At 45.5% G+C, this 15,758-nt stretch overlaps 1 protein-coding gene across 1 annotated transcript in view; it reads left to right on the top strand.

Moving 5' to 3' along the window:
• KCNAB1 (potassium voltage-gated channel subfamily A regulatory beta subunit 1) overlaps nucleotides 1-15,758 on the top strand; it is a 196,397-nt gene that overhangs the window by 86,023 nt on the left and 94,616 nt on the right. Inside the window, exon 2 of the mRNA XM_063131470.1 lies at nucleotides 14,835-14,878. Within this exon, the coding sequence (XP_062987540.1) occupies nucleotides 14,835-14,878 (44 nt within the window). The remainder of the gene's footprint in view (nucleotides 1-14,834; nucleotides 14,879-15,758) is intronic.

Below are 15,758 nucleotides of genomic sequence, written 5' to 3'. Positions count from 1 at the left end.
TCAGAGATGCTCTTATATTCATGCTCCTGCACTTTTCATTTCGATGCCCAGATCTTTGTGTCATGAATTGCATTTACAGTCAGGCTGATTAAGGAATGCTCTGTACTATGCAAACAGAGAGCCAATTCAAATTGGTATGCAAGCCAGCCCTAAGAGTTAGCTGTAGAAAACTGAAAAGGCATCGATAGTTGTGTGGATTCATAGGAGGAAATCCAAAATCTACAGTAGGGCAATTCCTTTGTTAGGACCAAGCAAAATGTATGATGTTAAAGTCACGAAGGCCATAGCTAGACCTAAGGTTTATCCCTGGATCATCCAGGGGTCAAACCTGTTCATCTAGGTGACACATAGGGGATCCAGTGCTCAGGCAGGGGCGAACCCTGCATGATCCCAGGATAAACCTTAGGTCTAGCTGTGGCTGAAGTCTGCAGTTGTAATAGTTTAAGGTGGACTCCTAGAGGAGACTTGCAATTTTTGTCAGGGGGGAGTCTATACAGTTTTCATGGTGCAACCTGAAACCTGTTACCACCTAACAGAAGCAAATCTGGGGGGAGTCTACACACCGTTCCGAAGGCGCCCCGAAGCCACTTGAGGGCGCCCCGAAAACGCTCCTGTAGTATGTACCTTAATCGTCCCCAGAAGAGGCGGAGGAGGAGGCGTGTGTGTGTGTGTGTCGCCTGAGCAGCCCTGAGCGAGAGCGAGGAGGACAATGGATCGCGGAATTCAAAGGAAGACAGGAGAGAGAGAGAGAGAGAGAGAGAGAGAGAGAGAGAGAGAAATCCCTCCCCGTGGGAAAGGCCGGGACGCAGCGCGCGCTGCCACCGCCTCTTCCTCCCCTTCGCCCTCTGCTGCCAGCAACAGTTTGCCTCATGTGTCCGTGTGTGTGTGTATGCGCGCGCGCGCGCGCGCGTGCGTGTCTCCAGCCTGCTTCTTCCGCCACCCCCTTCCACGCAGCCACTTGTTGTGGCTGGGGATCTCCTCCACGCGCGCTCCTTGGAGAGGCAAACTCCTTGGAGAGGCAAACTACAGAAGAAGCCGCTGCCCCCCCTTTCCTCGCCCTTCGGAACGCCGAAGCACGCCTCCTCCTCCTCCTCTTTTGGGGACGATTAAAGTACATAGTACACGAGCGTTTTCGGGGCTCCCTCAAGTGGCTTCGGGGCGCCTTCGGAACGGTGTGTAGACTCCCCCCAGATTTGCTTCTGTTAGGTGGTAACAGCTTTCAGGTTGCACCATGAAAACTGTATATTAGATGGAGAAAAGAGTGAGTTCATCACATTTGCTAACCATGTGAGCTTGGGAATAAACAATTGAGAACATATATTTAACTATTTCTCTTTCACCTTAATTCAGTTGAGAAAGCTGAAAAATATTGCTACCCAAGTGCCAGTTCTCTGTTTTATAGTATAAACATTCCAAATCCTCTACCAGCCATTTTGAACAATGCTGAAGGCCAAAGTACTTCTCTTTGTTGTCTCTTTTGAGACCTTGAATTTCTCTCTAATGCCTACACTTAGCTCAAATGGCTTTTCCCCTGTGTGCCGCCAAGAGCCTTTCAAATAAACCAGTTATTTCTGCACAGCTTATACCGAGGAAAAGAAATACTGTTTCCCGACTAATTCAGTGAGTGCAAATTTTGGATGTGAAACGACTTTGCCTTAGGATTGTCCAATATCAGGCATGTTTTTGCCAGCTGCTGAATCTCTGTAGCCAGGAGCAAAAAAACAAAATGGATTGTGCTTGTGGTAAAGGAACAAGACCATGACTGATTCAGATGTAGGTTGGAGAGGTGCAAGGAGATCTCAGCACATCCTGCTTATGATTTCCTGTGGGCAACTGTTTGGCCCCTGTGTGAACAGAATGCTGGACTAGATGGACCCTTCCTCTGATCCAGCATGGCTTTTCTTATGTTCACATAGAGGAGAGGTTTGAACCTCCTCACCCTTGCACATTAAGGAGGAGGAAGAGTGAGGGTGTACATGTGTCTCTGGGCATGTCTACACCAGCCCTTTCTCTCTGGGTTGTCCCTAGATCACCCCTGTGCATCCAAATGATGCACAGGGGATCCCAGGGGCAACCAGGGATGACCCCTCTATTTCCCCAGGATAACTAACCTCTTATCCCAATTTCCCTTGCAGTCCGGGGACCATCCCAAGGACCATGGGCGGTGTGGGCACCCATCTCATCTTCTCCCTTCCTCCCCACAAGTAGCAGGGCTGGGCATGGAACTGTTCAGGGGGACTCTGTTCCCTTCGGGGGTGGGGGGACACCAATTTCACCAACCCACATTTGGTGTGGGGTTGGGCGTGGTTTTTTTTTTAAAAAAAACTCTTTCCCCCCCCTCCCGCTGCGTGCGTGGTTCCTCTTCTGGGGGAAAAAATGGCAGCTGCAATGTCCCTCTTCCCTTCCAGGATGTTGTGTGTCTGTCTAGATGCTGGGGGGGGGGTCGCCGAATCAGGTAACTCCACAATCCTCCCCCTTCCCTCCTTCTGCACCCTTAGGTGTAGACATGCCCTCTGTGTTAATATGTTTGTCCCCCAACCCACTACCCTTTGCCACATACAGCCCTGATGCGCAAAAACGTTGCCCGCCACTGAGAGATAAGAGCAGGTTTGGTTCTTGAGGGCTAGGGAGTCTCTAGGGGAAGAGAACAGATTTATCCCTCATCTCAATGATGTTGAGTGAGTGTTTCCCCTCTGTGGAAAGGCAAAACATTGCACTTGGGGACAATATTGTGGTTAGTAGGAGGGCTTGCTTTGTACAAGCCATCCCTCTACATGCACCTTGCCTGTCACACTACAGTTTTCTCTTAACCCTTTGGCTCTAATGGATTCATCTCTTGATGATCGCTTCAACATTTGGGTGCTGAGACAAGAGCTGTAAAGTTAAATGGCTCATTTAGGAAATGTCCAAGTGGTCATGGAAGGTGATCAACATCTGGTTGAAGTGAACATTCAAATTATTTACAAGTAAGTAGATTATGCTGTTTTGAAGACACACAATCTATGGGAGGGATTTTGTCTCTCTGCAGTAAAACAGGATGAACAACATAAATAACACCAATAGGCAAATTGATCACCAGATGGTGGGAAGTTATATTGAGTATTTGAGGTGCTGGTTGCCCTTCCCCACAGCCACTGCGAGCAGCTATTGAGGGGGTGCAGAGAGCAATAAATACTCCTGGCTCTGCCCCTGGACCTGCCAAAAGACACTGGGCATCTTCCCCAAGCCCATCAAAAACTGCCAGGCTCCACCCCTGTCTCCAACCTCAGATCCATTCTGGGCTTTTCCCCTGGGTCAGAGGATAATGTCCAGGCACCAACATATTTTATGTCAAGAATTTGCCACCTTAGCCCAAGCGCAGAAGGGTACAATGAGATGAACACAATAAATGCCTGATATCAGTTCCTCCACCTTCACCTTCCCTTAGCAGGGATCTGCCTTATAACAGGTCAGATTATTTATTAGCTCAATACTGTGATTGGCAGCTGTTGTCCATGGTTTCAGGCAGAGATCTGTCATTTCACCTGCTGCATCATCTTTCTAACTGGAGATACCTGGGATTGGACCCGGAACCCTCTATGTGCAGAGCATGAGCTCTGCAACTGAGCTGTTGTCCCTTAGAGGATGCAGACAGTAGAGTTCTATGCATGCTTGCTCAAATGTACTACCGATTGAGTTAGGGTTCTTCTACACCAGGCATTTATCATGTACTCATCATTCCCTACTCATGGTCATTTATGAGTTCTTTAGACAGTCTTGTTACCTTCCAGTTTTGCTTCTGTGTCTAATCAGCACTTTTGGAGAGTCATTTTAGAGCAGGGAAACTGTGACTTTTAATTCTGAAAGTGAAAGAAAGTGTGATTTCTTCTTGGGAATTTGTGCTATTCTGCTATACCACCACACCACCTAGTGGTCATGTAGCAGAAAAGCAGGAAAGGAAACACTCCTTTTTTGTAGTGCTAGGATCTTAATGCTGCAATGAAGCCAAAAGTAGATGCAATGGAGTAGCAGCTGATTAACAGCCTTGTGTAGAAAAACTCTTAAAGGAAGTGTGTTTAGGATTGCAATCTCAAACTGCTTTAAGTTAAATGAGTTGGCTAATTTGACTGAATGCGACCTCTGGAGTCAATTTCTTGCAGGTTAAAACAAAAGCGAACAAACAGGGAGGTTGTGGGCTCTCCCACGCTACAGGCCTTCAAGAGGCAGCTGGACAAGCATCTGTCGGGGATGCTTTAGGATGGATTCCTGCATTGAGCAGGGGGTTGGACTCGATGGCCTTGTAGGCCCCTTCCAACTCTGCTATTTTATGATTCTATGATTCTAGGGACTGGGGCAAAACCTTTCTGAGAAAATTTTACTTGTTTTATTGAAAGTGTTGTATGATCATCCGAAATCCCTGAGGTGTTTTGCTGGAGTTGGTACTTACAAATTCATTTTGATTTGACAAGAGGATGGAAAAATTGGGTATTCCACACAACAAGGTTTGTGTGGAATACACAAAAGGCCAGTGCGGATTTGAGTTCCCTAAAGAGTACATTGGAAGTAGGTAGAACATTTCATGAAGAAGTATCAGAATTCTGTATCATCCCATGAGATCAGTTTGATCTCTCTTGGTAGATACATTATGTCTATATTTCTCAGCCACACAGAGAGCTGTGATGCTGCTGCACTGAAATGTTTTAAAAACTACCCATAGTAATTGCTGAGTAATAAAAAGAAAGGGGAGGGGAAAACTTTTATATCCAGAGTTCACTGTAATTCTGGCTTTTAGTTTGTATAGTTTAAAAATCTCTCCTAATCAACTTGCATTAAGGAAATTACAGTGTCGTTAGGTATAAAAGCTGATTCCCCTCTGTCTTAAGAAGGTTTTCAAAGGGGCATTTCTAGCTAGGAAAAAGTGAGAGCTTCCATAATGCACATACGTTATAATAATGTTCAGCATTTATATAATACTTTGGGTGAAGCCAGATGTACATCGGTTCAGCGGTGAGTCCACTGTGGGAACATACCACTGTTTAGATCAGGGGTGTGTAACACACAGCCCGCAGGCTGCATGGAGCTTCACAGCCCTCCAACGGTGTTGTGGTAGCAAAAGTGGTGGCATGGCGGCTGCAGTTTCAGCCATAGCAGGGAGGGCTGTGGCCTTCAGTGGGGTCTGAATATATGTGTCTGGGGGTGGGGTAGGGCAATTGGTCCCTAAACCCACCAAAATAGCCCGTACTGTTTTGGATGAACACCTTCATCGGACTCAGGAGAGCCTGTTTTTCTGGTTTCATTGGTAGCCAGCATCGCACAGCACTGATTGGCCCATGCTTGGGTCCTTCCAGATGAGGCTTTCATCATTCAAATGCCCTGCCTTGGTCATAGAATTTTGGGTGTGTGGGGTGTCCAGATGATGTCATCTTCATCTTGCAAGCCTCTGGCATTTTCCTACTGCTTCTTCGGTTTTTTCTCTTTGTACACACACACACACACACACACACATCAGTTAAGGAGGAAAAGACAGAATAGTTGCCCAGTGTCTCTTGATTGTTAGTGACATGAAGCCTCCATTTGGGAGCATGCCTTATTTTATCAAGGTCCATCCCCTCCACATCACAGCAGGGTTGTGCTAGAGCTGTTTAGCTAACCTTTGTGTCAATCACAAAGTTAACATCCTTCAAACAGTTTTTAATGAGTTTTTAAGGGTGTCTTTCTAAAAAGAACTTTGCAGAGGGCACTGAATACACTGGATGAGAAGGAGGAAGAGGAAGGCAGCAGCTGACCTGAAGCACAGGAGAAAAAATGAACAAGAAGAGGGAACAGGAAGACCACAGCTTTTATGCCTTTACTGTTCTTAGACTCAGATGGTGGAGCTCAAAAAATAGCTTAAACAATTTGGGGGTTAGGGTTCAGCACCATGAACAGCTCCTTTAGAGTTCTGGCTGGTTCTGACTGAAACCTGGAATGGATTCACAGCCCCACCGAAATCGGAGCCACCAGCATTCACTGGCCATAGCCCTGGCTTGGAATGCAATCCTAAACATGCTTACTATGGAGCAGGCCCCACTGAACACAGTGGGGCTTATGTCTGAGTAAACATGCATAGGAGTGGACTGCAAATCTACTTTGGGGACAGGTGAGAAGGCTCAAATCCAAGACTGGAAGTGGCCCAGCCTTCACTGAGAACTAACACAGTTTCCATACAGAACAGTGAGCTGGGCCCCCAGCACCCCTTCAGTATCTGTGGCCTATGTTTTGGGTGAAGGTTTCTGCATAATGCAACAGACCGATAATAACCTCCAAAAGCCCTGAAAATGAATTCTTCCAAGGATCAGCCTTGCATTCTAAAGCAGAGAGAGTGCCAAGTAACTCCTTGTTGCAGCTGGAGTGCCAGCTTTGCCTGGAATCGCTCTGACATTATTCTAAATTGAATTCCTTGGCTAATCTCTGAACGCTGTGCTCAGTGAGCTTTTTCCAAGATGAAAGAGCCTCTCCTGCTGCAAAGAACTCAAGACAGCTGTCGATCATAGGGTTGGATGGCTCCGATTAGCTATTGGTAGGACACACCTCTCAGAGACAGCCTGTAGGAAGGCTCTGAAAAGATAAGTGAGATGACTGATAAACAAATGGTCAAAGAACACCTAATTTCCTTGAATGAGTTCAGATCTCCAGGGCCCGATGACCTGCATCCTAGAGTAATGAAGGAGCTAGCGGAAGAACTCTCAGAACCTTTGTCTATTATCTTTGCAAAATCATGGAAGACAGGTGAGGTGCCGGACGACTGGAGGAGGGCTAACGTTGTCCCTATCTTCAAAAAGGGCAAAAAGGAGGAACCTGGGAACTACAGACCAGTCAGTCTGACATCCATCCCTGGGAAAATTCTGGAGCAGATTATAAACAAGTCAATCTGTAAACACCTTGAAATCAATGCGGTGATCACCAGAAGCCAACATGGATTTGTCAGGAACAAGTCCTGTCAGACTAATTTGATCTCATTTTTTGATCGGGTAACCTCCCTTGTGGACTGTGGGAATGCTGTGGATGTCATATATCTTGACTTCAGCAAAGCTTTTGACAAAGTGCCCCATGATATTCTGATTAACAAACTAACTAAAAGTGGGCTAGATGGAACAACTATTAGGTGGATTCACAGTTGGCTACAGAATCGGACTCAAAGAGTACTTATCAATGGAACCTTCTCAAACTGGGGAGAGGCAACGAGTGGGGTACCGCAGGGCTCAGTCCTGGGCCCAGTGCTCTTCAACATTTTTATAAATGATTTGGATGAGGAGGTGCAGGGAACGCTTATCAAATTTGCAGATGACACCAAATTGGGTGGGATAGCTAATACCCTGGAAGACAGAAACAAACTTCAAAGTGATCTTGATAGGCTGGAGTGCTGGGCTGAAATCAACAGGATGAAATTTAATAGGGATAAATGCCAAGTTCTACATTTAGGGAATAGAAACCAAAGGCACAGTTACAAGATGGGGGATTCTTGGCTCAGCAATACTACAAATGAGAAGGATCTTGGAATTGTTGTAGATCGCAAGCTGAATATGAGCCAACAGTGCGATATGGCTGCAAGAAAGGCAAATGCTATTTTGGGCTGCATTAATAGAAGTATAGCTTCCAAATCACATGAGGTACTGGTTCCTCTCTATTCGGCCCTGGTTAGGCCTCAACTAGAGTATTGCGTCCAGTTCTGGGCTCCACAATTCAAGAAGGACGCAGACAAGCTGGAGCGTGTTCAGAGGAGGGCAACCAGGATGATCAGATGATCACAAAGCCCTATGAAGAGAGACTGAAAGAACTGGGCATGTTTAGCCTGGAGAAGAGAAGATTGAGGGGAGACATGATAGCACTCTTCAAATACTTAAAAGGTTATCACACAGAGGAGGGCCAGGATCTCTTCTCGATCCTCCCAGAGTGCATGACACGGAATAACGGGCTCAAGTTAAAGGAAGCCAGATTCCGGCTGGACATCAGGAAAAACTTCCTAACTGTTAGAGCAGTATGACAATGGAATCAGTTACCTAGGGAGGTTGTGGGCTCTCCCACACTAGAGGCCTTCAAGAGGCAGCTGGACAACCATCTGTCAGGGATGCTTTAGGGTGAATTCCTGCATTGAGCAGGGGGTTGGACTCGATGGCCTTGTAGGCCCCTTCCAACTGTGCTATTCTATGATTCTATGATTCTATGATTCTATGACTGTAGATTGTAGCTTATGGTGGCTTTTCACTAGCAGAAGACACCTGCTCTTATGGCACCCAGCTTCCCCCGCCCCCCAATTTCTCCTATTTAGTGCAACCCTCCATACAAGGTCCAATACCACGTCAAGAACATCTTTCAGGTGCCACCGGGTGCCATAGTGGGTATGGAGGGTTGCCCATGCAGAAGTACAAAGGTGCAGGGAGGTATTGCAGGGAGAAGGAATTCTAACCAAGGAAGTTTAGTTGCTTTGCCCCTCATCCTGTCCATCTCCAGAAAGAAAGAGCATGACAGTCACATAGTAAAGAAGCAAAGTTAATGCACTTTGCTTATTGATGTAATTAGCAATCTGCTAGGGGGAATACTGTTTTTGGAGTCTTTTAAACAGAAACAGGGTTACCATCTGCTAACATGGAATCAGCTCCTGGAGGCTTTATTTATTTATGTATTTATCACATTTATATACGGCTTTTTTCTTCTTACAAGGAGCTGAAAGCAGTTTATATGGCCCTTCTCCTCTTTATTTTATCCTCACAACAACCCTGTGAGGTACGTAGGTTAGGCTGAAAGTCAGTGACTAGCCCAAGGTCTCCCAGTGAGCTTCATGGCTGGGTTGTGACTAGAAGCCAGATCTCCTGAGTCCCAGTCCGATGCTCTAACCACTACTCCATGCTGGCTACACAGCACTACACCACATTATGCCAGAAGAGCCCCATCTCACTTTATTTTTCTCCTTGCAGGAAGAGGCTCTGACCCTTCAACAGTCTATTTACAGGGCAGAAACTAACTGGTGAAACTCTTCCCTCCTCTGCATCACATGCAGTGATTAAAGGACAACCATTTGCCGTAGACCTTTTTCGTAGCATGTCTGTCGCATGGTTTCCTCTCCAACGCACTGCAGTTCCACTGGAAACCTATCCGTTCCAGCTGGTGGAAGCAGAAGGTGGGCGTCTGGACAACTGCAGTTCCAGGTTGGGAGAAACCATGCTAGTATCTGTAGACTCTCTCTTTCTCCCTGTTCCTGAACTGTTAAAGAGAAAGATATCCTGGCGAGGGCTGGATCCCAGGAGTGCCATGAATTGCGTTCTTAAGGAGGCTCTGGTAGCAGGCAGCTACAACTGACAAGGCAAAGGTCACATTCAGTCAGTAGTTATGCCCGGTAAACAAGAGCATAGCAAGACTGAGACTACTAGCACCTTGGACAGCGCTATGCAGAGCTGCTAATATGGGGTGCTTCCTCAGTAGAGGGGCTGTTGTTACTTGTTATATTAGGGATCTTGGAGAAATCTGGTTGTGTGGTAGAGCTTGACAAGGTTTCATTGGCTTGGCCCTCTGGATTTCAATTCATCTTTTATGGGGATTATGGGAGTTGTAGTCTAACACATCTGGAGGGTGCCAATTTAGAGTAGGCTGGCTTAGCTTTTTTTGCTTTAGAATTACTCACACTCACAGCTCCATATGAATGTTCCCAGTAATTGTTTGAAGATTAGAGCCCCTGGAGGATCCTTGGATTTTTAAAGGTGGATAGATTGTTAGCAAATTATACCATTTAACTTTGCAAAATGGGCAGGGGGGGGGAGGAGAGACAACCCAGCTGCTATTGGTAAAGTTGATCATTTAAGTGCTTCCGTAGAAAGGTATAATTAAAAGGGAGTTAAGTTCACTTTGATCCGAGGTCCATGTTTAATGTAACATGCTTGTTATTAGCATTACAAATGCTAACATCGTGATTCCTGACATCCCATTTTCTTAATTCTGTGGTCTTTTCAGTAAGTTCTCTCCCAATAAGAGAAATCACACTGTATTGCAGATATATCCAGGCAAGATTATTGTGATGCAGTGTCTGCGGGCCTGCCTTTGAAAAGCAGCTAGAAGCTTTAACTAATGAAGAATGCAGTAGCTAGATTGTTAACTGTGCCTGACCACTGACACAATATTACACCACTATTTTTTTTAAAAAAAATATTTATTTGTTTATTGCATTTTTATACCACCCAAAGCTCTGCTGGTTGCTGGTTTCAGGCACAATTCAAACTCCTGGCAATGACTCACCAAGTCTAAATAGCCTCAGGGTCAAAAGGATGCATATCCCAAAGGCCACCCATTCTCACATGAATGGCTAAGGTCTCCTCTGGGATCATACACCTCCACTTTGGAGGTCAGTTGGGGTGCCATCAGAGAGAAGGCCTTTTCAGTGGTGGGGCCCAAACTATGGAAATCTCTGTCCAGATCTGTCTCCTTGGTGCCATGGAGGGGCTGTAGCTCAGCAAAGGGTAATTTCCTTAGTTTGAGGCCATAGAGTTATGAAAACAAGAGAGCCTCTATTTTACCTTAAATTGCAGCTTTAATGGATGAAGATGGACAACAAATGGAAGTCCTGCACATAGGAGTGGCAGCTCCAGGTTTGAGGGTGGAGGGAAGGGGAAATGAGTGTGGAGTCCAATGGACATCCAACCGGCCTTGTTATTATTATTATTATTATTATTTATTTATATAGCACCATCAATGTACATGGTGCTGTACAGATAACACAGTAAATAGCAAGACCCTGCCGCATAGGCTTACAATCTTGTGCCAGTTTTCCTGGGCACCGGCCAACCAGCTGTGCGATGGGTGCCCAGCAACATGAAAGGGCTGACCTGCTTTGGATGGGGGGAGGGAACTCACTTTGGTTTTGGTTCCAAAGCATGGCGGCTCAGCCCCAAAGCACCCCGAGTCTGGGGCCATTTTGGACTCCATTTTGAGGTGAGTCAGGGGGGATCTAAACACTCAAAGCTCTGGAACTGGATGGACAAATCCATCAGTTTTTGGTTTTGACATGTTTGGTCTTTTAAAATCTCTACTACTTTTTGTCCCAAATATGGAGAAGTTTGCACATTTTGATAAATTCTTATCAAAACCAAACTGAAACAATTTCTCAGCCCAACAATTTTTCAACTACTGACAGATAGGTGAAGGTATTACATAGGATGGGCACTTCCTTCACCGTCCCTGTTACTAATCCAGCTACAAGTCTGGCCACAAACTGGTAGGAGAAGGTGCCAGCAGAAAACTATCATGTTGGATCGTGCTAGCCTAACAATCACTGTGTCATACTCAGTCTTGTTCCTGGAAGTACATCAAGAAAGGAAAGCTTGGGCACACAAGGTGTACCTTACTTTTCAGAAAATCATTAGATGACTCTATTTGTTGTTATGATGGATCTGTACATCTTGATAAATGTGGAGGTGATTGCATGCAGTGAATATGTTCCGTTATGAATATGGCAAATGCATTAATCAGTGTTACTACAATGAATGCTAAATGATGGTTGGAATAGCTCAAAACGAAGATATGTCACATGCCACACTTCATGGCGCACGCCTCTAAATATATCCACTTTATTTTTATTCCGACTACAAAATGTAACTCCTTAAGAAGCCTCTCTGGTAACCGGAGATAATATATCCGTGCTGAAAGTGTCTAACTTAACAGATATGCATGCCAAATTGCATCTTCTGGACAAATGGAGCCATAGCATATTATTCCTTTTCTACTTTTGGCCAGCGCATTCCGCTTTCTGCAGATGTTAAGAACTCATCCAATATTGCTTTCTGAGAGGTATTGAGCACTTCAGACTCATAACAGAAATAAGCATATCTGAAAGAGCCCATATTGAAGATTTCAGGGTCTGAGATCATGATAAAAAGCTGCTTGACAATCAAAAACCTCATTCGAAGTAGCACTGAAATGTCAGTGTAAAATATGTGGGCTCAGAGTCCAGGTCCTGGGGGAGGGGGGCATGTGTCCTCTTTTGCATCTCTGTTTGAAGGGCTGCCAGAGGACAGTCTTCTATTTGAAGGAGTCCTCCGTTGGATGGGCTGTCCAGTTGAAGTCTGGTTTAAAGTCCAAGAACCATCAGAAGGGGGAAGCAGGAAAGAGCCTTGAAGTTGTCCATCCACAGTTAGCACCTGGACAACAGCAGACTAAGCAGGTACAGCGGTCACCTAGTCACTCTTCCTCACTTTGGTGAGTTTTCATCATTCTTTTTAAATAAGTTATTATTTCTAAATTTGCACCTATAGATATAAATTTGCATACGCAAATTGGTGTCCTATTTTGACCTCTCTTTGCATTTCTTCTTACTTGGTGGTGTGTAAATAGGCACCCTGCACCCAGCCAAAAACTAGACACCTTAAAATTGCAGTCACACAACAAACCCCACTAGTTTGCCCCTCTTCCGTGCTTCGGACTGTACAGCCATCTTGACTTGACGTGGAATAATCTCTTAGGGCCAAACTAGATGCAGCCCTGCTAGCTCTGGGTGTTTCAAAGAGGCGCTCAGTGAGGGGCACTGCACCCTCCCCACGCTGGCTGCTTGCCTTCTTGCAACCCCCTCCCCTTTCACTCAGCTGAGGACAATTCCAGCATCACATCTCAGATGAGGAGAAAAACACTCAGGACTAGAATCTAAAGGGAGAGAAGGGGTTTGGTGTGTGGGTAGATGTTCTGCCTCTTCTGCATGGACCTTTAGCAGTTAAAATCAGACCACCCAACCGTGTCTTTCCAGACGTTTGGGGCAACTCTATGTATAAACACATGGGACTGTTGCCACCACATCTTCTTTCTTCAGCCCTCCAATCACTTAAGAGGGTTAATTCACACATAGCCCATTCAGTGTTGGTTTTGAGCTTTATTTCAACCCCTTAGTGGTTTTGGACCAGGTTTCCTGAAGGATTTCCTCTTCTCCTACATGTCCTTCATTCCCAGAGGCTGTTCTCCAAGGGCCTCCATCAGGCAGTGCAGAGGTAACTCCTGAGGAGAGGGCCTTTTCAGTGGTGGCACCCCGACTCTAGCATGCTCTCCCCATAAAGGCTCACTGGCACATGAAGCATTTTTTATTTTCTCAGCCCTTTTGGAAGGTCAATATTAAAAGGACTTATTTTATTCTCTGCTGCTAGAGTGTTTGTGCTGCATTAGTTCCCCCCGTCTTTTTCCTATGATCTGTAGTTGTATTTTTGGACACAATGTTATGGTCCCTCGGAGGGCATCCAAGGGGCCATAGAATATTGTGGATCTCCCACTCTGCAGGTTGAGAGGGAGGTCCAAAGGTGGAGACCCCTATGTTATGGCAGTGACACATCCTCCCTCATCAGTTGTCCACCTTGGTGCTCCAGTAGCTGTAGGCAGCGCCAGCTCCAGGTTTCTGTGGGCCCTTGGGCAAGAAACAATAATGGGCCCCTCCCTTCTCACCACCATTGTCACCAGCTGCAATTGTCCTCTTCCTCTTTCTTTTGATGGCAACCATTTGCTTGCTTGACAGGCAAAGAGCCAGTGAGCAAGCAGACAGTGTCATCTACTGCTCCCCCTTCTCACTACCAATATTCTCTGTAGGAATGGGTGATCTCACCCCTGTCCAGGCTGCTTGCCCCCCACTGGCCGCCTGACCCTGCTCGCTGTGTGTGTCATGCAGCCGAATGGTTCACAGGCAAGAGGCTCATGGCCTCCCACTTCCTTACAGAGCCACCATTTTGTGTAAAAATGGTGGCTTGCTCTTTTCCGTAAAGACCCATTTTGTGCAAATGGTGTCCCTAAAGAGGCATAAGTAGACCATCTACACCCGTAGTTTTGTGCAAATGGGCCTCTTTATGGCTGCCACTTGAACAAAACGGGTCTTTATGGAAAAGGCCAAGCTGCCATTTTGTGGCTCAAGGGACCAGTGGGCACCACCACACTTGTCTGACTTGGCACATGCTGAGCCTGGCAAATGGGGAAGTCTGCAGACACCAGCCCAGGAGGCCCAGCCAGCAAGAAATCGCTGAACCTCGAGTCCCAACCAGACACCTGCAACATCCCTAGTTGCCTGGGCCAGAGGAAGAGGCAGGAGAACAAGCCCATTGCAAGAGTGAAGAGGAGGAGCAACTCCAAGGGGCTCTTGTCAGTGGGCCCTTGATGGTGTGTAGGCCCTCGGCAAGTGCCCTGCCATGCCTACCCTTATCACTGGCACCAGGCATGCTGAGTGTGTATTGAGGGAGGCCTGGGATCCACAGGAACCAAAGGCCTTCCATTTGCCAGACACATACCCCAAACAAGGTATGTTTGGGAGTGAAATGCTATGAAGGAAACTAAGGTTTCAATGGGATGAAAAGGTTAATAAAACAAAGGCACAAAAACTGGCCACAACAGCCCCATCTCTCATCTTAGCTGCTGTGAGACGACAGGGCTTTAGTTGCAGCATACCCTCCATTGTAGATCTCCCCCTTTCCTCAGGGTAAGAAGGATTGCTATCAATGATTTATTTTTATTTTTTTGTAAGCCTCACAGATAACTTTATTAATCGGTAGCATATAAACACAGTGAATAAATGAAAAATTGATGGAAAGCACTTCCTTAATATGAGACCCTGCATAGATGGAGATGTGTAACAGTCCTACCTATGGCTTTTTGCCAACTACATACACACCTGGAATGTATACACCTGGGAGGCTGCAGCCAGACACAGCTTTTCAATATGTGTACGGACTGTGTGTGCTAAACATTGTCTGCTATTACCGCAGCTTACCATCAGCACACAGATAAAGTGATTACAAGTTGGGATAACTGCTTCATTTACTGGATCCATTGGTCCTTTGATGCTAATTTTGTTCTTATTTTAATTCTAGAAACCTTGGGAAATCTGGATTAAGAGTTTCATGTCTGGGGCTGGGTAAGTACATTATATTACTTTGGGGTTGGGTGGGAGAGATGTACTAGCTGGGTTCATTTGCATGCCACTGTTGATGTTAGTACCACATAAAAGAGGTGGGGAATAATGTGTTTTCTTTCTTCCAAAAGTCCTGGGTTGTTTTTATTTATTTATTTGTTTGTTTATTGCATTTCTTCTATTTTATTTATTACTGAAGCTCTCTGGGCAGTTTACAAAGTTTTGGGTTTGTTTGTTTTTAAATGTTTGTCTGAGTACATGACACATGCATTTATTTATTTATTTATTTATTTTATTACATTTTTATACCGCCCAATAGCCGAAGCTCTCTTGACTGCACTTTATGCGTATCTGTGTTGCATCCAGTTCATAGTTCATTGAAAGAGACCTATAAAAATATTAGGCGGTCTTGGGTGATATAGAAATCGAATAAATAAATACATAAATAAATAATACCCCACCCACACCATTTTGGCCTTCAGATACCACAGTAGTAAGATGAAATTCTCATTTGTCCGTGGCCATGAATCTTGAGCATTCATACCTAGTTGAACCTATTATGGTGCAGGTTGATGAACGATGATTGATGCTGTCAAATAAGAAATGTATTTAACATTTTGGTGGTCACACATAGGTTTAAAGTAAGTGTAATTTAATTCAGGCAAACTATAGAACTGGGAGAGGCAACCTTTTTGGCAATTTGAGGAACTGACCTGGGCACCACCACAAAATGGCTGCCATGGGAGGCATGACAAAGGACATGTAGCCTGCCCAAAGGACTGAGTACAAGGCAGAGATAGGGTCTGAGCCCCAACATACCAAACCCACAGTTTTCAGCAACAACAGAAACTTATTCCACAGCAGTTCCAGCTGCCAGTAAGAA

This window comes from Elgaria multicarinata, chromosome 8, assembly GCF_023053635.1.
Source record: "Elgaria multicarinata webbii isolate HBS135686 ecotype San Diego chromosome 8, rElgMul1.1.pri, whole genome shotgun sequence".
NCBI classification, from domain to species: Eukaryota; Metazoa; Chordata; class Lepidosauria; order Squamata; family Anguidae; genus Elgaria; species Elgaria multicarinata.
This window is presented reverse-complemented; position numbering and strand designations above follow the sequence as displayed.